This window comes from Tasmannia lanceolata, unplaced genomic scaffold, assembly GCF_043159265.1.
Source record: "Tasmannia lanceolata isolate RefF3 unplaced genomic scaffold, GAP_Taslan_0.1 ptg000016l, whole genome shotgun sequence".
In the NCBI taxonomy this organism is placed as follows: domain Eukaryota; kingdom Viridiplantae; phylum Streptophyta; class Magnoliopsida; order Canellales; family Winteraceae; genus Tasmannia; species Tasmannia lanceolata.
Genome location: NW_027518693.1, coordinates 11,656,038 through 11,681,968, shown reverse-complemented (window position 1 = coordinate 11,681,968; position 25,931 = coordinate 11,656,038). Strand labels below are relative to the sequence as shown.

Here is a 25,931-nt window from a genome sequence, read left to right as displayed (position 1 = left end):
GAAGAAAACGGCACTTTTTTATTCACAACACTCGAATCATAAAACAACTACATATATAGATGCCACTATTGTTAACACAAAACACCGTTTTTAGTTTGCACGTTAAAGTTGTGATAGAGTCCGGCTATATTCAAACATGCACTGCCTCGACTTTGAATGTCCTTTGTGGAATTTCATCAAGGGGCTTTTTATGAGGAATTTTCCATGAACCTTCTAGGTTGTGGAGCTGACCTTCATAACCATTCATTTCAGAGGGCCAGAGTGTGTGTCCATTTCCATTCATTCAATCCCAGCTTACCTACCAAAAGAAATTGAGAGAAAGAACCTGACTTCTATATTGTCTGTGTGTGGAAATTCATGTAGAAAATATGCACTCAATCTATTCATGTAGAAAATATGTGTTTTTATCATCAAGTTTTTAAAAAGTTAGAAAAGGGCATAAGTGTAAGATCCCACATCGGAAAAAGACAGAAAGTTTCTGGGCTGTATATGTGAATTCTCCTTCTCTTGTGTAGACGCATTTTCAGCATCTCGAAGGGGTGGACCCCACGGAGTGGGCTAGGCACGGATAGTGCTGTTGGAAAACAAAACCAAAGAGGGTAAAAGACTCGAAACCTGACCATATTTACACAGTGGGGTCGGGGGTGTGGCACTCCCTTGACTTTGAATGTCCTTTGTGTAATTTTGACAAGGGGCTTTTTATGAGGAACTTTCCATGAACCTTCTAGGTTGTTGAACTGACCTTCAAAACTATTCATTTTAGAGAGAGTGTGTGACCCATTTCCACTCGTTCAATCCCACCTTGTCTACCAAAAAAATTGAGAGAATGAACCTGACTTCTATATTGTCTGTGTGTGGAATTTCAACTAACTGGAAATTCATGTAGAAAATATGCACACAATCTATTCATTGTAGAAAATATGTGTTTTTATTATCAAGTTTTTAAGAGGTTAGAAAAGGGCATAAGTGTAAGATCCCACATCGAAAAAAGACAGAAAGTTCAAGGGTTGTAATGTGAATTCTTCTTCTCTTGTGTAGACGCATTTTCAGCATCTCGAAGGGGAGGGCCCCGCGGAGTGGGTCAGGCACGGTTAGTGCTGCCGGAAAACAAAACCGGGGAGGGTAAAAGGACCAGAACCGGATAATATTTACACAGTAGCGTAGGGGGCGTGACAATAAGCTTATAGATGTGTAAGTGTAGACAGCCTGAAAACTCCATATATGAGTGTTCTTCTCTTGGTTATAAATTCAAGTCCAGAGTACCAAGGTTCTGTATCTCATGACTTTGAGTTTTCTCTAATCCTATGGAGTTTTTCTGTGTGAGTTGTCATTGTAGAGAGTTCGGCTCATTTCTTATCCTTTTCTTGTTTTTCTCACAAGCCCACTTCTTGCTGTTGGAATCGGCCGCCACTCCTACCACCTTATTACTCGCAAATGAGACTGATCGTCTTGCTCTTCTCGCCTTCATGAATCAAATAGAAGATCCTCTAGCTATCTTGAGATCATGGAATGATTCTCTTCACTTCTGCGATTGGTATGGCATTAAATGCGATCGCCAAAATCAGCGGGTTATCTCCTTGAAGCTTGTGGGTCTGAACTTAGTTGGACCAATTTTTCCCTCCATAGCAAACCTCACCTTCCTCGAGGAATTCAACCTCCGGAACAACAGATTCCATGGAGAAATCTCCCAAGAAATTGGTCGACTGTCCCAATTGCAGACTCTCAATCTTAGCAGGAACTTTTTTCAAGGTGAGATTCCAACCAACTTGACCCATTGCACTCAACTCAAAACCATCGACTTAAATCACAATGAGCTTGTTGGAAAAATCCACAGTGAGTTTCTTATCTCTCTTTCAAAGCTTCGTATATTGTATCTTGGGTATAACAATCTCACAGGAAGCATCCCGCCTTCTGTTGGGAACCTTTCATCCCTCACTGATTGTTGTGCCCAAAATCGGTTAACAGATAAGGCAGTGACGTAAGAGCTGAGCTGGAGGACTCGAGGAGCCGAAGTGAAGGAAATGAGTCCTACGGAACTGTGTTCTGCACAGAAGCAAACGTGGTTAGAATGACCAACCCGGAGTGTTACTCCAGACAGGCCCTTCGACACTCAAGTCAGTATCAGCAGGAGTGCAGAGCTAGTTTAAGAGTGGTGAGTGAGAAGTTATTACCCTTGTTTATGAGCTTTGGAAGCCCTTTTATAGAAGGAAACCTAGGGTAGTTGGGGAGTTATTACTCCAGGACAGGTGTCGGCCAGCTATAGGTTCGAGCTCACCTACTCTGCCGTAATTACCAAACTACCCCTGCTGACGTGGGATCTGCGGTGGGCCACCCTTGGGCCACGTGTCGACAGCTAATAGGCTGCTGGTTTTATACCCCATCACTGATCTTTATCTAAGCCACAATAATTTGGAGGGAAGAATTCCAGACGAGCTAGGCAGAATAGCAGGTTTGGAATATCTTCAAATTGGTAGCAATGAATTGTCTGGTATGATTCCTACCACACTTTACAATCTCTCATCTTTACTACTTTTCGATGTGACGGGGAACCAATTGTTTGGTAGCCTTCCACCCCACTTGGGCCTCACTCTGTCAAGCCTTCAATATCTTTATGTAGGACAGAACCAATTTACAGGACCCATACCAGTTTCATTATCCAATGCTTCAGGGCTCATTGAACTCGAATTTTCCGGGAATAATTTTGATGGGTCTTTGCCTTTGAATCTAGGAAACATACAAAGTCTCCAATACTTGAATTTAGGCAGCAATCAACTCGGAACCAAGGGTGGTGACGATTTGGGTTTCCTTACATCTTTGACAAATTGTAGCAATCTGGATTTTTTAGATGCAGTTCTAAATAATCTCAATGGTGCATTGCCTAGCTCCGTAGCTATCCTCTCAATCAATCTATCACACCTATCTTTAGGCGGAAATCAGATATTTGGAAGTATTCCTGTGGGGATTGAGAATCTTCTGAGCTTAACAGCACTGGGTATGGATAATAACATTCTCACTGGTGCCATCCCAATTGGTATTGGGAAGCTTACCAGGTTGGAGGGTCTGTACTTGTCAAGAAATAGACTTTCTGGTCAAATTCCATCTTCCTTTGGCAACCTTACTCGTCTGAATGAACTCTACTTGTATCAAAATTATTTACAGGGAATTATACCTTCCACCCTTGAGAAATGTCAATATCTTCAAGTAATAGAACTTTCTGATAACAACTTCACTGGCACGATACCAGTACAAGTTCTCAGCCTTCCTTCTCTATCGAATTCCCTCAACTTGTCCCGAAATTCTTTCATTGGGTCCTTACCTTCAGATTTTGACCTGAAATTTCTTCAGAGATTGGATATTTCCGACAACAAATTGTTAGGTGAGATTCCGCTCGCGCTAGGAAATTGTCTTAGTCTGGAGTACCTTTATATGGGGGGTAACTTCTTCCAAGGAAGCATTCCTCAATCGTTGAAAAATTTGGAAGGTATCAAAGAGCTAGATCTTTCGCACAATAACTTGTCTGGGCCATTCCCAAAATATTTGGAGAACTTTACTAATCTAAACTATTTGAATCTATCTTTCAATGATCTTGGGGGTGAAGTACCAAAAGAAGGAATATTTAAAAATAAAACTGCAATTTCAGTCCTCGGAAACAGCAAACTCTGTGGAGGCATCCAAAACTTGATGTTGCCCGCATGCCCCAACCAAGATACTAAGAAACAGAGAAACTCTCTTGCCCTTAGAGTTATACTCCCAGTAACTGGTGCACTTGTATGCTTAATTTTGATATCATGTTTCTTAGTGGTTCTATATTGGAAAAGAAAGTCAGGAAAGAAACACATTCCTACTTCTTTCAATGCAGATCGTCATTTAAAAATTTCTTATGCTGAGCTCCTTAATGCAACTAATAGTTTCTCTTCGACCAATTTGATCGGCTCGGGAAGCTTTGGTTCTGTATATAAGGGAATTATAGACCACAATGAAACAATTGTTGCAGTAAAAGTACTCAACCTTCAACAACGAGGAGCCTCTAAGAGTTTTTTGGCGGAATGCGAAGCCATGAGAAATATCAGACATCGGAATCTCGTTAAGATTATAACTTCATGCTCAAGCATTGACTTTAAAGGTAATGATTTTAAAGCTCTAGTTTTGGAGTTCATGCCTAATGGGAGTCTTGAAATGTGGTTGCATCCAAAAGGAGGGGAACGTCAATCGAAGGATTTGACACTCACTCAAAGGTTAGACATAGCCATTGATGTAGCCTCGGCATTGGATTATCTTCACCACCATTGTCAACCACCAATAGTTCATCGTGATCTAAAGCCAAACAATGTTCTACTTGACGATGACCTGAATGCCCGCGTGGCTGATTTTGGGTTAGCAGTGTTCCTTAATGAAGCATCCTCTAATTTATCCGGAAATCAAAATAGCTCAATCGAGATAAAGGGGTCTATCGGGTATCTTGCTCCAGGTACCATTCTATTCTTTTATCATTTAAATATATCTTGTAGGGTTTTAATTAGATACAAACTGCATGTAAATCATGACATTTATTAGCACAAATCTGCATACATCTATAAACACATTCCCTACGTCGCTTATACCATTCATGAATATGTTTTAAAAAGAACCGATTTTGTTTCAAATATTTCTAAATAAATTTAATTGCCTTTTTCCTTGGATGGGAAATCAGTTCTTTATTTTTTTACTGTATAGAGAAATGGAACTCTTTTGATACAGTCTCAAAATTATATACATATAATTTTCAATACATACAGTACCTTACATTCAAACAAATAGTTCTAATAGTTTTGTGTCAAAGTAATGCTTCAAAATTGGCCTTAATGTCTCAGATGCAAATAAGATTATTGTTTGTCCATCATAGTAGAATATATTCCCTCTCTTTATATAACAATGGTTCCTTATTTCACTTATTTATGTCAAAATTGTGAGTTTATAAATGGCAGAGTATGGAATGGGTGGCAAGGCTAGTATTCATGGAGACGTGTACAGTTATGGAATACTTCTATTGGAGATGTTCATAGGAAAGAGACCAACTGATGACATGTTTCATAACAATCTAAGCCTTCACCAATTTGCTAAGATGGCAATAGCTGAACAGGTGATGGAGATTATAGACCCACAACTGCTCTTAGGAGAAATTGGCGATGAAAGAAATAACAGCTACATAAGTAGAGAGTGCTTGGTTTCTTTGGTTAGAATTGGTGTGTCATGTTCTATAGAATCACCAGCAGAAAGAATGGATATGAGAGATGTTGTGATTGCGCTGAATGAGATCAAAGACTTATATCTTGGGGTTGGGATCTACGAAGATAGACAAACCAGAGGACAATTCTTACTTGAAGATTCTTCTTACCTCAGGAATTACTGTTGAGATTCCATGGCAAGGAAGAAATGGACTGAAATAGAGATTATTTTTGGTAGGTAAGTGGGTTTTGCTTAAAATGGTTCAAGGGATTAATAAGATTCTTGATATGTAGCTTCTCATCTTTTCGATTTAAATACTAAATTTTTTTTTGTTGCTAGATAAGCAAATTTTATAGGAAAGAAGATGCTCTACAAAATTGGGAGGCGAACCTCAAAAAGAAAACAGACACATTATGCTATCACATTTCGAAAATGCCCAGCCCAAAACGGGAACCTGATCAAGAAATGCTGGAGGAAGCCAACAATATTAGGTTAATGGAACCTGAATTGAGGGGGCTTTTGAAGCATCATCATCAAGAAAGTCAGTGATAGCATCCGAGGGAATCAGGAAAATCTCAATGTTAGAAGTTTCATGGTTAGGAAACCAGTCTGCCTCTTGTTTCCTTTACAATATATGTAGGAAATGTTCCAATTTCTAAATACTTTTGAATTAATATGTACATCAAGATGATTCTGTGTGAGTATTGAGACTTTGTTGCCGTGACCCTATCAGCTTTCAATTTTTTATCAGTCTTTGTTTGGACTTCACAGGAGAATGTTTAATAAAAGAAGATTTGTTGCTGTTAAGGTTTGCCAACAAAAAGGCTTCTTATAGTGATGACATTGTCTGAAAATTGTAGTCGTGGACCAATCATACCAAACTTTCATGTACCTTGAAAGTAGGGGTGCACCTTGAAAGTAGGGGTGCAACTCGGGACGGGTTCGGTCGGGTTGAGGCCAATCTGACCCGACCCGAGGAACCTCTATAAATCGGAGGGACTGAATGTTAGAAGGTTGATCCTAACCCTCTATAGATCAGAGGGCTAGGATCAACCTATGGAAATGATTTCTGGGGCACAACCTATTTAGGCTGTGGCCCATCTAATGGATGGTTTGGATCATCCTATGGTGCGAACCATACTTCACTTTTAATAAAGTGAGGAGTGCGATCATCAAAATACAGTAGTGCTGATAACATTTCCATTTCTTTTATATTTATTAGAACATATGAGATCTCACCATTGGATCATCTTGATGGTGATTAGTTAAGAAAGTAGATTAGATGAGGTAACCTAAATAAATTAGGATATTATATTAGATAAGGATTATTTCTTTTCATGTTTATCATAACATCTTTTTATGTTTATAACCATGGTTTAAAATTTCGACCGAAATCCGAAATTTTGGATACCGGTGGGGACCGAAACCGAAAATTTCCGAAATTCAATTTTTCGCCATTTACCAAATTTTGGTTTAATGACATTATTTATTAAAAAAAAAGTGTTACAAAATTTCATCCGAAATTTCGGAATTGGAATTTCGGTCCGGAATTTGGAACCAAATTACCAAATTACCGAAAAAATCATCTCCCTTTCAGCAATAGCCCATTTACCATGATTACGTGAAAATGAAAGTATGCTATGCTACTATATAAGATTTCCATTGCACTGAAACAAGTAAAATTATAATATAAAGGTGAGAGCTTCAAATGCAGCCAATTCGACAAGGCCTTTCTTTGTGTGGTGTTCCTGTCTGGACGCAGTGTGGGTCAGTGCTGCAACTAGGTCCACCATTATCAGGTCCGCTGCGGCGTGGGTCAGTGGTGCGACTAGGTCTGCCCTTATTAAGTGGCCACCGTGCATTCAAAATACGTCTTTCTTCTAATACCCAACTTTCATGTTGCATGAAATCTGTTATCAAAACTATTAGCAATTTTTGTTTTAAAGCTGAACAAGACAGACAATGTTAAGAGTGACATAAATTGAAAAAGGAATTCTAAGTATGAAATAAGCAATTTTGTTGCAATGGAAAATAAAAGGTCTGATTAATAAACTACAAAGTATAGGGTAACTAATGAATTAAAATTGTCCAACAAGCTAAATTTAACTAATTTCATGGTTGTATGGTAGACAGATGAAGATGAGGATGTAAGTGAGTGTCTAAAGAGTGGGTAGCACAAATAATAGCGGTAAGTTGGGTAATTAAAGAGGTGCTTCAAGCCAACTAAAGAATAATGAGAAATAAGAATATTGGACATGGATTTGCTAGGCAATTTCGAGGAAAGCCATTTTGCGTCTCAATTTTGCAGGAGAAAAAAGCCACAAAGGTTCACTTTTTTTTTCCTGATTTTGTCTTATTCTAATTTCCGCGAAATTGCCTAGCAAATCTATGTCCAATATTCTTATCTCATTTTCTTTAGTCGTCCCAAATTAAAAAAAGGGGTGAATATATCATTTCCCTTGGTCAGAATCTTATTTAAGGGTGAAAACACCAACATCTGAATACTTCTTTGAAAAAAACCCAAAAGCATCTCACCTGTTGATTAGGTCCAAGTCTCATTATGAAGGGAGATCACATACGTAGATTAAGGGAATACGAAAACCTGATCCAGTGTTAACTGGGTCGCTATTACAAATGTGTTTTATCATATGATATAAAAAACATTCAATTTATCACGATAACATTAAAATTATAAGATAAGTACTTGGTTACTATATAAGATTTTCTATTCAATAAATTGTTATGAGCAGACTATAATATAAACAAGGATGCTTCATGTGTGTGGAGCCTAGCTCCCCTCAACAGCCAAACCGACATGGCCCTCATTCATTCACGGCTGTTCCACTCATGACACAGTCTTGGCCAGCGTAGCAAACAGGTGTGATAGGTTCCCCTAGTGGCTTCATAATACGTATTTGGTAACTGTGATCACAAGGATTATCTATTAGGTTCATTGATGGACCACTATTTAACTAGCCTACTGATTGGCACTACTATATTTTGATAACTGCACTAACTAAGCTTGCCTTTAATTGTTTAAACATCTGTCGAAGGTAATTACAGTTCCTACAAAGCTCTCATAAGTCAATTAAAAAGGAAGAGACAGGTTGATTTTATTCAATTATCAAAACATGGTAGTGCTAGCATCAGTAACATACAACTACTGCAATAATATAATCACAAGTTACAATAATATAAACTTTTTCCAATTGAATGTAGTACGTTTAGCATTTTCTTTTTTAAAACCTGTACAAGAGACTACATACTAGATGGATATGTGAAAAAACGATTTTGATTTCGACTGATGTTTAGAATGACATAGAGATAAAAAAATGACTTAATTATATTTTTTTTTGCAACACAGTAGGGATAGTGTAATAACCCAAAACATTTTGCTCATCCCAATTGGGGTAATTTCGTCCTTGCCTAGATTGGGAATTTAATAATTATATAACGGCCCGTTTGGATGCAGATAAGTTTTTGATTTGGATTTCTCACATTTGCAGCCCTTTTTGCATTGTAATTTGGATCCGATACTGACATTGAAAAAAATCAGATTTCCAAATAAGCTGTGCAAATAAGAAATTGGAAATTCACAGATCTGGAAGTTTCCTTCACCCTCTTTGCTCCTCAACCTCTCCCCTCCAATAGGAAGTACCCCCTTCCCTCTCTCTCTCCCTCAACATGAGCTGCCCGATCTATTCATTTTGTACTCAAAACTCAATTCCAAATCCAAATAATGAGGTATCCAAACTGGCCCTAAGGGTAATTTGGTCAGCAGAGATTAGGGTAAACCTTACCCTAAGTATAAATACTAATCTCACTCTAATTTCATCCTTTTTTTTTTCCATCAGAAATCCTAAACCAAGGTGCAGGACGCTAGAATTATGTGGGAGAAGAAGAGGAGACAAGTTTTGACGCAGAACGGACGAGCGATCGGTAACGGCGATGATGATCCGAAAAAAACTAACAAAAAATGGTGCTCAAAAGCTAACCCACGTTGGAGGGAAACTCCAAGAAAGAAGTGTAAAAACACCTTTTCTCCACAAGAAAAGAACACTTTTCATTCAATACTTTAATTGTCAAAACCCAAGCTCTCCCTTCCTCATCTACTTACAATCTATATAAGAAAACTAAGTAAGAGCAACCTAAGGACGATAATAGAAATTACTTAAAAATTATAAGAAAAAAAACAACAACAGATGATCAATTTTGCAGCAGCCTATCTTCACGTATTTTCCTCAAATCAGTAACTTGCCAACTCGGTGGCTCTCCTCTAAATTCAAGACAGCAGCTTGCCAATAATGCAATGTAAGAATTATTCCAAAAATCTTAAAATTAGCAAGAACCAACTCACTAATGGAGAAGTTGGCAATTTGACACCCCCCCCCCCTTCTCTTAGTATGGAAATAGAAGGCAGTGATGATACTTGTCTCAATTAATCTTAAGGATAGCAAGATACCCAAATTGGAATTGGAATTCATCGCCACTTGTCCCTCCATAATTGGTTGCTACTAGAAAGTTGTTGTTTCAGAAAATTCACACTACAATAGTTCCTAAATTAAAAGTATAAGGGCTGTCATAAAAGACCTTCTAAAAATAAGAAAAGGAGGCTTGTGAGGTTTAAAAGGAATTATTTGTGGACGATTTTTGGGTGGTCAATCCATGCCATGTAGTCATTGACCACACAGTCATATGCTCCTGCATAAGTTTGGAGGATGGAAACCGTGATCGAAGAAAAGAAACATCATTGTAAGGTTGTTCTTCCTTAAGTTTGCCCTGTATTCGTTGTTGGTAGTTTTCATACCGTGAGTGGGTGATAATTCCTCATTCTCATGGCTGGGTATGATTTCGTCGTCAAACTTTAGTCCCTTGAGAACTCCTTGTCACAGGATTCTCATCGAACTCTTTGATCATTTTTGGTGCTTGATGAAGAAGATATGGAAATTTATGGCCTAAACACTAGTTTTTCCATTGATTTCCATCCAACGAGATTCCGGTGGCCAAATCAGGTTTGGTGGATTCCCCTCGTCATGAGGATTCCAACGGATCTAACCACAATCAATTTGGATGATTGGTGAGGAAGTTTTGACTCCTCAAAGTTAAGGAAAATCGATGAAGATCACAACCCGGAGAAAACTCAGATCGCCTTCGGCGATTGACTGGGCATGGGCGACCGTGGATGCTTGGTCAACCACGAGAAGGGCTCTGTTTTAAAAAAAAAACAACTTGGTTGGTCCAGCCGGCGGGGACGAGTTTTCATAAGGACTTTTTTTTTCTATTGAAACTCCAGTTTTGGGTGCATTCTTCGCAATCTTTCTGTTATACTTAAAACCTGAAAACCTATCTAATGATATGGTAATTGCGATTGATAGGGGTTATGTTATGTGTATTTTCTTATGTTTTATGTGGGGTTAGTTAGTGCATAGTAGTGGGTATGTGTTTTAGTGTAATGGCCATTAGTTGTGGCTAATGTGTTTAGGGTAGCAGGAGTTAGTTACTCGTGATTTGTCTTGTTAGTGGGTAAGTGTGCTTGTGATGTGACACTCCCTCTTGCTTGTATTTATGTAGTAGCAATTCAATGAAAAGAGAAAAACAAGAATTTTACAGCACAAATGAGACTTTGTTCTAGGAGAGTCATGGTTTCTCTCGAATCGAGCCATTAGGAGGTCCGGTTGCCTCGAATCAACCTCTCTCCACTCATTTATATTTTCTATTTTGTTTATTTGTGCTATGGCCAATTAAGCACGTAACAAATTGGTATCAGAGAGGTAGATCCTACAACATGGCTGTGCCGTCAGAGATTTTGGAATCCCTATGCGATGATTTCCAGCAAATCAAAGTGTTTTTTTTTTTTAATGATGGAAGAACACCGGCAATTTGCGGAAAGCTTGGAAAAAATCAGCAAAGAGATAAAAGAAATGCGTAAAGAAAGAGAAAAGTTAAATCTCGAAAGTGTTGATGTTCATGTGGAGAAAAATGTGAGAATCGATAGCGACAAGAATAGTTTTGTTGAAAACACCACTAAGGATCATCATGATCATTTCATCATTTTGAGGCGGCTTCATGAAAAATCTTATTTCGTCCCAACTTTGATCACGATGGATTTTGGAGGCGTGGTTCAACTGATCGCGACCATTAAGATTTGGGACCCTGGTGGAATAAGTTTTTCTCCATTAATTCGACCTTGAGGACAAAGTCGTTTATAAGGGGGAATGAATGTTATGTGTATTTTCTTATGTTTTATGTGGGGTTAGTAGTGCATATATACTAGTGGGTATGTGTTTTAGTGTAATGACCATTAGTTGTGGCTAATGTGTTTAGGGTAGTGGGAGTTAGTTACTTGTGATGTGTCTTGTTAGTGGGTAAGTGTGCTTGTGATGTGGCACTCCCTCTTGCGTGTATTTATGTAGTAGCAATTCAATGAAAAGAGAAAAAGAAGAATTTTACAGCACAAAGGAGACTTTGTTCTAGGAGAGTCATGGTTCCTCTCGAATCGAGCCATTAGGAGGTCCGGTTGCCTCGAATCAACCTCTCTCCCCCTCATTTATATTTTCTATTTTGTTTATTTGTGTTACGGCAAACTAGCCACGTAACAGGTGAACCAGCTATCTAGCTTGGAATCCGGATTGTCTAGCTTGGAATCCGGATAGCTCTATTCCAGGTATGGTGTATGGCAGATCTTTGGTGTTTTGATTCCCTATAAATAACCATGTTGGTAGCCTGGATTTTATGAACTAGGATGTGGCATGCCATAGTAGTATTTTTCGCGATTTAGTGACATGAGTTGAGATTCGTTGCATGTTGTTCATATTGATTCAAATGAACAGATGTAGCCTAATTGAGCTTCTGATGTGAAAACAAAACAAAAAGGAATAATTAGAAAGGAATAGGCAAAGATAGGAAATATTCCTCAAACAGTACCTTCTGTTTCTTCCTTATAATTCTCAGCTAGTTCTCCAGCTGCCATCACTGAGGAGAACAGAAAAGAAGACGAGAGGAAACTCAAGACAAGTACTGCCTTTGTAGCCATTTTCTTAAAAGGAAGAGAAGGATATGACCACGGTAATATCAATCCACTCTTATGAGAGAGAGAGAGAGAGATTTTGGATTTTGGGTCAAATCTGATCCAGACCATTCATCTCCGAAGCCATAAAATAAGTAGCTCTTAGGACAAGACAATGACTGTTGGACACAATTTTTAAATCACAATGATTTGATTAGGAGGAAAGACGGAGGTGATCAAGTAAAAGCCAAACAAAAGAAACGAGAAAGAAAGACACAAGAATTTATTTTTTTATGATCATCGAACATTCACCCAATAGGAAGGGCCACTAATGATGTGACCAAATCAAAGTCTAATGGTTGGCTTCGGTCCCCTACTCTCCCTAGTCCATACCACATGGCAAGCGTCGTTCTCTGCATAAAATCACTCCCAAAGATGACACTATATTTATGGGACTTGCTGGGGTCCAACGCAAAAGGCATTTCTCGGGAGGTCTGTTGCATCATAGAGCAGCCACATAGGCTCACTTTCCAACAAATTTTGTCATTATTAATGAGGTGGCTGCTCTCTGATGAAACAGACCTTCCGGGAAATGCCTTTTGCGATGGACCCAAGCAAATCCCTTTATTTATACACCAGAAAGAATTTTGTTTGAAGTTGAATTTCACTAGGCTCCGTTTATTTTGACGTAAAAATGGATGTAAATTTTGTTTTACGTTGTCAGAAAACAAAATTTACATCCATTTTTATGTCGAAAGAAACAGAGCCTAGTGAAAAAATAAGGCTGGGCACGAAATAATTTCACCATTTTATACGAAGACAATAACAGTTGACCCTTTATTCAATGAGAGTGATTTTATTAAGAAAAATGAACGAGGTGATGAGTACAAGCCAAGCAAAAGGAAACAGATAATAAAGATACAAAAGAATGGGGAAAATAGTCGAATTGAATCTAAAGCTAGCCTGTCAACTCCGGCTCTAGCTAGCCGATATGCCTCACTATTTGCCGACCTCCGAACGACTTGTGGATTTTTTTTTATGATCGTCTTAACATTCACCCAATAGGAAGGCATACTAATGATGTGGCCAAATCATCTACACAATGACAAAATCAAAGTCTGATTGTTAGACATTTTTTTTAATGACTATGATTTTATTAAGAAAAAAGACCGAGGTAATCAAGCACAAGCCAAACGATAGGAACAAATAAGAAAGATACAAAATAATCATGGAGGAAGGTAGTTGAATACATCCTAGGCTAGTGTATTGACCCTGACTCTAGCTAGTGGATATGCCTCACTGTTTGCCGACCTCCAAATCACTTGGCAAACTTTTGTAGGTTTGTCTTACATTCACCCGATGGGAAAGGCTACTAATGATGTGGTGAAATCGTCTACACAAGACAAAATCAATGTCCAATGGTAAGACACATTCTTTTAATGACAATGACTTAATTAAGAAAAAAGAATGAGATGACCAAGATTAATTTTCAGCAATAAAGGCGAATCCATGTGCATATATCGATATGTAGATATACAATCATTGCAACCAGTTGATGCCCGTTATTGTCAATCTTCCACATTTAGGTTATGTTCATTAACCTTCATGCTAACGGCTTTGCGCCTTTTTCATTGCGAAGAATGGAAATTTTGGGTAAAGAAGAGAATTGCATGTGTTAAGCTGTCTGTTTCTATAAATCCGTGCTTCCATGCAGCTAAAACTGTTGAATTCAGGAGGCGAAGCGAGTTTCTCCATCCAATTCTCTTCGCCTGGTCTTAAAATTAGAGGATGAGAACCCTCAAATACCAATTTTTTCATAAATAATTTGATTTCTCATTATTAAAACTTATCTAGTACTTCAAGATGAGCGTTTCCTCAAGAAAAGCTTAAGAACATCGAGTTTAATTGCATTTCCATAAATTAGGTTCTATAATAAGTATTTATCTTAAATGTCTAAAGTACATAGAAGGTTATTTTGGTCATTTTACAAATCAAGAAATTCTTAACAAATCAAGAATTTCTTAGATGGTTCAAAATTGAATTCATTGTTCAAATTTGGGACCATTCTAATGTTTATTTTTAAAGAAAATATCAGCTTTAATCACGACAGTATTTTTGTAATAGGTTTAAGTGGTAAAACTCTGAATTGCTTGTCGAAATTTTTCTATTTTTCGGATAATTGTAACCTAGCTTAACCATAGAAAGTTTCTTTCGAGGGTAGTTTTTCCCATTTGATTCTACTTCATGAAATCTTTTTACCCTAAAACCAAACAGCCCCATAATGTACAACACTTTTGGGAAATTTCTTGGTGAATTTTGGTCATTTACACTATGGATGGCCATTCACCGTGATATTTTAGAGTTCCAAGACTATCGTGAGAATACATGTCTAAAGATAATTTGAATAAGAACCATTGATTTGATGAGCCACCATCTAAATCTTATGTCGAATAGAGATCCCATCCATCAGATAAAGAGGTGAAAAACCAAGAAGCACCGGTAATGTTTATTAGGTCTAAATCTCATTTTGAATGCAGATATCATGAGATCAAGGGTTTTAACTTAAATTTACAGAGTAATATGTGGAAACTTACCTCCGGCCATGGCGATTAGATTCTAGGTTACACTTTCTGATCACGATCCACTCTGTTACGAGCCTAAATCGGTTCGCAACGGATTGATCTTCTTAGAGGGAAGATCGGCCTCTTAACCCACTTCGAGGGAAGGGTCGTCCTCCTTTGTGCGCAAACACAATTTCTGGGATAAATTCTTCTCTTTTTATTCATTAAATCTGCTACAATTATTTATAGATACTAACTTCCTACGTGCAACACTAACCCCTAAACTTTAGCAAACTTTCGTAAAAAATCGCAAGTGATAGAAACAACCTATACAAATCGTATTAACTAAAATCTACCTCCATACCCATTCCCTAAAAAATCTAAACAAAATAGTTAGGTAACACACTCTAGCAACGACAACACTCTCCCCACTACCTCCTCGATCCACGAAGGAGAACCACTGATCTTATTGAGAAAAATCTGCCTGGCAAATTCAATATGATCATGCACAAATTAACAGAAAAGTAATAGTAAAACACGCCACAAGATGAAAAGCGAAATTCTATGTGGTTCGGCCAAGCCTACATCCATGGGTGAGAAACACGATCATCCACTAAGAAAACAATATACAAGGATTACAATGGATTAAACCCAAACCTACAAATACACAACCCTTTCCTTGCCTTCTCACCTAAGACCGTACACTCTCTTGAGAAGAAAACCCCTTTTACGAAGCTGACCTTTCTAGCAAAGAGGACTAGGGTGTGTTTGGCGTACCGTTTGAAATCGCGTTTTAAACGTCGTTTTTCAAAAACATCGTTTTGGTTCAAAACGGCATTTTCATGTTTGGTTGGCTAGATCAAAACGGCATTTTAAACGCCAAACGGAGGTATTGTGTGTTTGGTTGCAAATGCCCTAGTGGTAAAATGACCAAAAAGGACATTGTTTTAGGGAAGTTTCAAAGAGAGAGAGAGAGAGGGGTGTTAGGGCAAAAAAAAAGGTGTAAAAATGGATTTTGGTGAGGGCAAACACGTAAAAGCCTACAGCCCAAAAACTCTGTTCAAAACGGCGTTTTGCAAACAGACCTCCCTCCCTCCATTTGCAAAACGCGTATTTCAAACGGCGTTTCAAACGGTGGCTGCGCACCCAAACACTCCCAAATGGCTGTTTGGCCCCAAAACGGTGTTTCAAACGCCAAACGGTGTTTTAAACGGTACGCGAAACACGCACTAAGTGGTTTGAATTTAAAAAGGTTAACTTTAAGAAATGATGTACGAGACAATTTCACCTCTGCCGGGACTAAATGACTAAATGTTGTTGGTTGGTACCCGGTTAGAAATCACCCATAAAAGCTAGCCATTAATGGGAAGGGTGCCCAAGTCTGTAGAAGCCCTCAACATTAGTTTCTTTTTTCCCATGTTGGATTGTTGCTTCGGGGTGGCACATATAATCGAGACGAGGTGAAATCCACTCTATCGGAACTTTTTTTCCTTTTAGAGCACTGCTAGCAAAACGAGAATCCATTTTGTGAATAAAAACGGGCATTGACCATTGGAGCCACGTCCACTAAAAGACTAAGGGAGCTCAAATCCCCCGTAAAGCAATAAATAAATCTTGAAAAAGGTCAAATCATCAGTGTGACAGTGTCCCATTTTTATTTTCCACACGGGATCCCGTTTTCGAAGTGTTTTCTTTTCTTTTATATTTACGCTCCTTTCTTTTTAGTTTAAAACTTTTTGTATTTGTTGTGGATAGATTGTTAGGAATTGTACCATACAAAGAGAACAACCAAAGAAAAACAAGGAGTATGGATACAGGACTCCAAACTTTTTTGCTATTATAGATCCTATTTATATCATATAATTTCAACAAGTGATTTGCTAGAGACCATCACAATCATACGTTATGATGCTTCGTTACAATATAAGATTTTCAATTCAGTACATTGAAATAAGTACGATTACAGTATAAACGAAAGCTTCAAAATTCAAATGTGTCTAAGTCAGCAGCCATGTCGACAAATACTTCCTCTCTTCGGATCTCCAGTCTGGACACACATTTTCTAAGAGAAGCAACTTGGAGAGTCCGACGTGTCCACTGGCACTGTGATAAAAGGATTATCTATTAGGGTAATGAATGGACCACTATTTAAATATTGGACTGGCAGGTGAGGAAAAAACTAGAATGATTTCAAATGATGTTTATAGTGACATATAAAGTGAAAAATGACTTATTAAGTGTCAAACAAGCTAAATTTTTTGAAATGCAAAATAAATATTTTGATATTAAAAAGCAAATTAGGGGTAACTAATGATTCAAAGTGTGTAACAAGCTATATTTAACTAATTTCACGGTTGTATGGTAGATTAAAGGTGATGAGAATGTAAATGAATCTCTAAGGCTTTTTTTGGCTGCACAAAAGTGAGGGACCTATAGGGGTTTTGCTGAGTTTTTGTGTGTCACCTCAGCAACAACCACTATTTGGTTGCCTATAGTGTTTTGAAATCTAGGAAGACTTCCTGGAATGTCTTATGCTTGTCTCAAGCTAGTATGGTGATGTGGCGTAATTGTCTCATCTAAGCAAAATCCAAGAGGTTTTTCGCTTGGATTTCTTGAGAATGATGTTTCTCTCTCTGTACTGAAAATGACACTGCCTATTACTACTCTACACAACCAAACACTATTTGCTACTATTCTAATAGGTAAGTTCTATGTAACTACAAGGCTTGTCTCCTCCCTTTTTACTACTTACACTACTACCCTACGAGGTAACTACCTGCAACCCAACAGAGCCTAAAGAGTAGGTAACACAAATAATAGAGGTAAAATGAGTAATTAACAATGTGCTGAAAGATAACTAAAGAATGTGAGAAATAAGAATGGACATATAAATGTACCTATCATTAAAAATTGAATTCGAGACCTAATTTGATACCAAAGACACCATAATATGAAGGGTGATGACCTTGTGATACCGTTCGGATCGATGAATGCAATCCTTAGGGTTGTGGAGAGATAACAAGAGGAGAATATTTTGCAAAAATGCTTAGAGAATCTTTTCTTTTTCAACTAAAACTCCATTACAGATGTTTGCTCGACTTTAAATAGAGAAATGCTTGACCCAAAAAGTTCAAGCTAGCTCACTACAAGTTAAGGGAGTTACAAATATCATAAATAGCTTAGGAACTTCAAAATATTGACTAGTCAAAGACCTACAGACATAGTCAACTAAGTTTGCCATAACTCTCCAACCACTTGCCAAATTAAGATCTTAAATATCCGTTGGAAAAAGAAAAGATCAAACTTCATATAGACCTGTTCTATCCAACAACAAAACTTAACACACACACTTTGGATTCCCCTAATTGGATGGTTAAAATGATCCTGTAATCCTAAATTATAGGCTACCAACATACTTGTGCCACCTTGCCAAGACAATGATCCCAAACTCAGACAATTCAGCACAACTCAAACTCTCTCTCTCTCTCTCTCTCAACCAAAACAACAAATTATGCATGGATTTACAAAGATTAAGGTATGTAGCCTAATTCACTTATTAATGTGAAAGTAAAACAAAAAGCAATAACCAGAAAGGAATATGCCATTAAAAAAAAAAAAAAAAAAGAGTGCAAAGATAGCAAATATGTCCCAAATGGTACCTCTTTTTTCTTTAGAATTCTCAGCTAGTTCTCTAGCTACCGTCACTGAGAACAGAAAAGCAGACAAGAAGAAACCCAAGACAAGAAATCCCTTTGTACCCATTTTCTTAAGAGGAAGAGGAGTATATGACCACGGCAATATTAACCCACAATCTTATGAGAGAGAGAGAGAGAGAGAGAGAGAGAGAGAGAGAGAGAGAGAGAGAGAGAGAGAGAGAATTCGCCTTTTATTTTACAATGGAAACTACCGGCGTCAGAAAAAAATTTGGGTCAAATTGCTTAGTCTTTGGTGATCCAAACTATTAATCTCCTAAGCCATAAAATAGGTAGCTCTTAGACAAAAATATCCAACTTAATGGACATTCCAAATCCTCCTATTTATCTAGTACAAGACAATTACAGTTGGACACAATTTTTTTTAATCACAATGATTTTATAAAGAGAAAACATCAAGGACAGTAGAAGCCAAACAAAAAGAAACGAATATATAAGAAAGAAACAAAAGAATCAGTGGGAAAGATAGTCGAATTACTCCAAGACTAGCCTGCTAACTCCAGCTTGTTAACTCCACCTCACTGTTCCGACCTACAAACAATTAGACATTTTTTTTTTTTAATATCGTCTCAACTTTAACCCAATAGTAAGGGCCACAAATGATGTGGCCAAATCGTCTACGCATAGACAAAATCAAACTCTAATGGTTGGCTTTGGTCCTCTAGTCTCTATAGTCCATACCACATGGCGAGCGTAGGTTCTCTGCATAATCAGTCATGTAATATTTACTCCCAACAAGGTTTTGATTAAATTAGAATTGGATTAGTGAAAACATAAGGTTGGATACCAAATAATTTCATTATTTTATACCAAGAAAATGACAGTTAGTCCCTTTTTTAATGACAATGATTTCATCAAGAAGGACCGAGGTGATAAGTATAATCCAAAGAAAAGGAAACAGATAATAAACTATGGGGGAAGATGGTTGAATAACTCTAAAGCTATCCTGTCATCTCCAGCTCTAGCTAGCCGATATGCCTCACTATTTGCCGACCACCAAACGACTAGTGGAATTTCTCTTAGGATCATCTTAACATTGACCCAATCTGAAGGGCTACTAACAATGTGACCAAATCTGCACAAAGACAAAATTAAATTCTGATTGTTAGACGCTTTTTTTTAATGACAATGATTTTATAAGGAAAAAGACCGAGAAGATCAACTACAAGCCAAACAAAAGATAAGAGAAATGTTGTCAGCACAACCATATTTTGATATAGGAACAAACCCAGCTGTCTTTTCTTCTTTAATTGGCGCTTGAGAGCATTTTTGGTAATCGTAATAACCTTTTGAGAGCTCTTTAAACCAGTGTTTAAAAACTCATTGACACGACAAGGAACTCGCCCGAGTCGACAAGGATTTTTCTTGGCCGCATTCTGCGTTTTGCCCTACAGAGTCACTCTCCTGAGTTATGACCATGTCAACCGCATTCTTGGCCACATCTGCGCCGAGTCGGCTAGGATTTTTTTGGCAGTGTTCCGCGTCACATCCGCGTTTTTAAACATTGCTTTAAACACAAAACGACAAGATGGGATAGTGGAAATATCAAAATATAGTTGTGCTGAAATCATTTCCCAATACAAAATAATCATGAGGAAAGTAGTCCAACAACTCTAAGGCATATTGACTCTATCTAGCCTATATGCCTGTTTGCCGACCTCCAAATGACTTGGATGAATTTTTTAGGGCCGTCTTAACATTCACCCAATGGGAAGGGCTATCAATGGTGTGGCCAAATCATATACACGAAGAGAAAATCAAAGTTTAATGGTAATTGGAATCGGTGTCTCCATAGTCCATATCACAGGTAGTCAGTTCAGTGGATGGCACTATTATATTTACACCCACGAAGGATTTGATTGAAGTCGAATTGGATTATTAGAACGAAGTCCATCTCGTGGGCTATCTTTCCTAACAAGAAAGGATTTCCGATATTTTATGAATCAGAAACTAGGAAAGGTTTTTCTTCAGAGTGTTTTCCAACTGTATCTATATATTGGGAATACTTGAGTGGGCTCCAGGTTGTTTTAAAACCTTATAAATGTAAATTTGTCTTTAATTATTAAATACCTTCTAATCTATCTATCAATACTATTGGAAAAATATTGAGTGGCCGGCCACCGAGTCTATATAGAATGTTGTAAATGCTATAGGTATTAAGTACCTTACATTCTTAAGCTTTGAACTCTTGAAACAGAGCACAAAGAATGAATATATCTTCTCTTCTTCCTCAAACTAGAAGGTTCATAGGGACTTCCTCATAAAAATGAGTTGTTTAAATTCCACAAACGGCAACCAAAGTTAAGTCACTGTGGGGTCCAACACTGGAATAAATGAAAAAGATGCTCCATATATGAGTCCCTTCTCTTGGATGTCCCGGGTAGTATTATAGCACTTGTTTTTACAGTTTCTCTTAACATGATGGAGTTTTTCAATGTGAGCAGTCGCTATGGAGATTTCTGCTCATTTCTCATCCTTGTCACCCTTTTCTTTCACACCCACTTCATCTTGTCATTGGAATCGGCCCCCACTCCCACCAACCTATTACTAGCAAATGAAACTGATCGCCATGCACTTCTCGACTTCAAGAATCAAATAGGCGATCCTCTAGCTATCTTGAGTTCATGGAATGATTCTCTTCACTTCTGCAACTGGTATGGCATTAAATGTGATCTGCAAAATCAACGGGTCATCTCCTTGAAGCTTGTGGGTCTGAACTTAGTTGGATCCATTTCTCCCTATATAGCAAATCTCACCTTCCTCACAGAATTCAACCTCCGAAACAACGAATTCCATGGAGAAATCCCCCAAGAAATCAGTCGTTTGACCCAATTGCAGACTCTCAATCTTAGCAGGAATTCATTTCAAGGTGAGATTCCAACCAACTTGAGTCATTGCACTCAACTCAAGACTATCGACTTAAATCACAATGAGTTAGTTGGAGAAATTCCTGCTGGGGCTCTTACCTCTCTTTCGAATCTTCATATATTGTATCTTGGGTATAACAATCTCACAGGAAACATCCCACCTTCTGTTGGGAACCTTTCATCTCTCACTGATCTTTATCTAAGCAACAATAATCTGGAGGGAAGAATTCCAGATGAGCTAGGCCTAATAGCAGGTTTGAAATATCTTCAAGTTGGTAGCAATGAACTGTCTGGTATGATTCCTATCACACTTTACAATCTCTCATCTTTAGTACTTTTGGATGTGATGGGGAACCAATTGTCTGGTAACCTTCCACCCGACTTGGGCCTCACTCTGTCAAGCCTTCAATATCTTTATGTAGGAGTGAACCAATTTACTGGACCCATACCAGTTTCATTATCCAATGCTTCAGGGCTCATTGAAGTCGAATTTTCCGGGAATAATTTTGATGGGTCTTTGCCTTTGAATCTAGGAAACATAAAAAGTCTCCAATACTTGAATTTAGGCCGCAATCAACTCGGAAGCGAGGGTGGTGATGACTTGGGTTTCCTTACATCTTTGACAAATTGTAGCAATCTAGATTTTTTAGATTTAGTTCTAAATAATCTTAATGGTTCATTGCCCAGTTCCATAGCTAACCTCTCGATAAATCTATCACACCTATCTTTAGGCGGAAATCAGATATTCGGAAGTATTGCTGTGGGGATTGAGAATCTTGTGAGCTTAACTGTATTGGGTATGGATAACAACTTTCTCACTGGTGCCATCCCTGCTGGTATTGGGAAGCTTAACAAGTTGGAGGGTTTGTATTTATCAAGAAATAGACTTCATGGACAAATTCCATCTTCCTTTGGCAACCTTACTCGTCTGAATGAACTCTATTTGTATCAAAATTATTTACAGGGAATTATACCCACCCTTGAAAAATGTCAATATCTTCAAGTACTGGAACTTTCTGATAATAACCTCACAGGCACAATACCAGTACAAATTCTCAGCCTTCCCTCTTTATCAAATTGCCTCAACTTGTCGCGAAATTCTCTCATCGGGTCCTTACCTTCAGGTGTTGACTTGAAATTTCTTCAGAGATTCGATATTTCCCACAACAAATTGTTAGGTGAGATTCCGCTCTCGCTAGGAAATTGTCTTAGTTTGGAGTATCTTTATATGGGTGGTAACTTCTTTCAAGGAACCATTCCTCAATCGTTGAGAAATTTGGAAGGTATCCAAGAGCTAGATCTTTCGTGCAATAATTTGTCTGGGCAAATCCCAAATTATTTGGAGAAGTGTACTAATCTACATTATTTGAATCTATCTTTCAATGATCTTGAGGGCGAAGTACCAAAAGAAGGAATATTTAAAAATACAAGTGCGATTTCAATCCTTGGAAATAACAAACTCTGTGGAGGCATCCAAAACTTGATGTTGCTCGCATGCCCAAACCAATCTACTAAGAAACAGGGAAACTCTCTTGCCCTTAGAGTAATAATCCCAGTAACTGGTGCAGTTTTATGTTTAATTTTGATCTTATGCTTCTTTGCGGTTTTCTATTGGAAAAGAAAGTCTAGGAAGAAACTTGTTCCTTCAACTACTTTGATGGAGGATCATCATTTGAAAGTTTCTTATGCTGAGCTACTTAATGCAACTGATGGTTTCTCTTCTACCAATTTGATCGGATTAGGAAGCTTTGGTACTGTATACAAGGGAATTTTAGACCACGATAAAACAATTGTTGCAGTGAAAGTGCTCAACCTTCAACAACAAGGAGCCTCTCAGAGCTTTATGGCAGAATGTGAAGCCATGAGAAATATCCGACATAGGAATCTTGTTAAGATTATAACTTGCTGCTCTAGTATTGATTTTAAAGGTAATGATTTTAAAGCACTAGTTTTGGAGTTCATGTCTAATGGGAGTCTTGAAATGTGGTTGCATCCAAATGGAGGGGAACATCAATCGAAGGATTTGACGCTCATTCAAAGGTTAGACATAGCTATTGATGTAGCCTCTGCATTGGATTATCTTCACCACCACTGTCAACCACCAATAGTTCATCGTGATCTCAAGCCAAACAATGTTCTTCTTGATGATGACATGAATGCCCATGTGGCTGATTTTGGCTTAGCAATATTCCTTAAGGAAGCATCCAATAATGTCTCCAGAAATCAAAATACCTCAATGGAGATAAAAGGATCTATTGGATATCTTGCTCCAGGTGATTATCTTTTTATTATTTATATATCTTCTAAGGTTTTTATTTGTTCCAAATTGCATGTAAACCATGAAACTTATTAGCACAAATGTTTTTACATCCATAAACACATTTGCAACTTCTCAAATATGATGCATGAATATGTTTTCCAAATAACTGATCTTATTTCTAATTTTCTTAATAAATTTCATTGTCATTTCCCCTAGATGGGGAATCAATTCTTTTAATATATTGATAATTGGTACTCCTTTTCCCTTAGATAGGGAATCAATTTTTTTACTATAGTCTCAAAATTAGCTTATATTAAAAAATAGTTCTAATAATTTTGTACCAAATTAAGGCTTCCAAAGTGGCCTTAATGTCTCAAATGCAAGTAAGATTGTTGTTTGACTATCATAGTAGAATCTCTACATTCTCTTTTTATAGCAATAGTTTCTTATTTCACTATTGTTCTGTCAAAATTGCGAGATTATAAATGGCAGAGTACGGAATGGGTGGCAAGGCTAGTATGCATGGTGACGTGTACAGTTATGGGATTTTTTTATTGGAGATGTTCACAGGAAAGAGACCAACCGATGACATGTTTCATAACAATCTAAGCCTTCACCAATTTGCTAAGATGGCGCTACCCGAACGAGTGATGGAGATTATAGACCCACAACTGCTCTTGGGAGAAATTGACAACGAAGGAAATAACAGCTACATAAGTAGAGAGTGCTTGGTTTCTTTGGTTAGAATTGGTGTATCATGCTCTGTAGAATCGCCGTTTAAAAGAATGGATATGAGAGATGTTGTACTTGCACTGAATGAGATTAAAGACTTATATCTTGGGGTTGGGATATCTGAAGATAGACAAATTAGAGCCCAGTTCTTACTTGAAGAGTCTTCTTACCTCAGTAATTACTATTGAGATCTCATGGCAAGGAAGAAATGGACTGAAATAGAGACTATTGTTGGTAAGTAAGTTGGGTTTTGCTTAAATTGGTGCAAGTGGCTAATAAGATCCTTGAAATGTAGTTTCTCATCTTTTGTATTTAAATTAGTTTCTCATCTTTTGTATTTAAATTAGTTTCTCATATTGGATTTTCCCTTCTCGGGCCGCCCGCCCCACCACCATCCCCACCCCCCTTTTATTCAATATTATTTGCCATTTCAAAAAAAAAAAAAAATAAATAAAAAAAAAAAAAAAAATATATATATATATATATATATATATATATATATATATATATATATATATATATTAAATACTGTGTTTTTGTTGGATATTTGAAATGCATAGGAAAGAAGGAGCTCTACAAAGTGGGAGACGAAGCTCAAAAGGACACAGACACATTATGCTATCAACAATTCAAAAAACCGTAGCCCAAACATGGAGCCTAATCAAGAAATCATGGAGGAAGCCAATTATATTAGATTAATGGAACCTGAATGGAGGGGATTTTGAAGCATCATCATCAAAAAAGTCATTGATAGGATCTGAGGGATTCAGGAAAATCTCAGTGTTAGAACTTAAAAGTTCCAAGGTGAGCAAACCAGTCTGCCTCCCTGTTTCCTTTGCAATATTTGTCGGAAATTTTCCCACTATTAAATACTTTTGAATCAATATGTATATAAAGATGATTCTTTTTTACTTTGTTAGTATTTAAACTTAGTCACTTAGATCCTATCACATTCCAATTTGATCAGTCTTTGCTTGGGTTTTTTAGGAGAAGGCTATAGAGGAAAGAAAATTTGTTGGTGATAAGGTTCACTGACAAAAAAAACTTCTCATAGAGATGACTTGCCTGAAAATTGTAGTCATGGAACAATCCTAATAAACTTTCATTCACATTGAAAGTAGAGTGCAGTGGATATAAGTGCAAGCCACCAATCCTAAGAATCAATAGTAGGGTCTATGGTAGATGGACAATGCCTCAAGGGTCATTCTTGTATACACCCGGTTTTGGGATACTGGTAACATGGTCATTGCAAGTTTGCAACTTAGTGATGCTCCTTATTGTGGCCCCACAATTGTGGGTTCAAATAAATAAATACTGTGGGCCCACCTAAGGCGTGTAGCAATAAATGAATGGTTTAGATCATGCATATAGGTAGTCTCCAGTTGCCTATTTTTGTTACTTTCCACGAGATAGGAGCATTTTGGTTATTTACTACAAGGGCATTTGGTTCATGTTTCAAGAGATTAAGGTATTCTCTAGTCGTTTTGCATGAGATAAGGGTTTGGTTTACAAATAAAACTAACTTAAAACAGCCTTATTTGTTGATAAGCACAGCTTTAAATACCCAACGAGGCCCTGATACAATGA

General features: G+C 37.6%; 1 protein-coding gene across 1 annotated transcript; it reads left to right on the top strand.

The window, feature by feature from the left end:
• The first annotated feature begins 1,386 nt into the window (after positions 1 to 1,386).
• LOC143847891 (uncharacterized) lies at positions 1,387 to 24,532 on the top strand. Its single transcript, XM_077356680.1, has 7 exons — positions 1,387 to 1,957; positions 2,400 to 4,468; positions 4,965 to 5,389; positions 5,545 to 5,746; positions 12,157 to 12,270; positions 20,893 to 23,625; positions 24,105 to 24,532. The coding sequence occupies exons 1-7, from the start codon at positions 1,467 to 1,469 to the stop codon at positions 24,530 to 24,532; spliced, it is 6,462 nt and encodes a 2,153-aa protein (XP_077212795.1). The 5' UTR covers positions 1,387 to 1,466.
• The last annotated feature ends 1,399 nt before the right edge of the window (positions 24,533 to 25,931 follow it).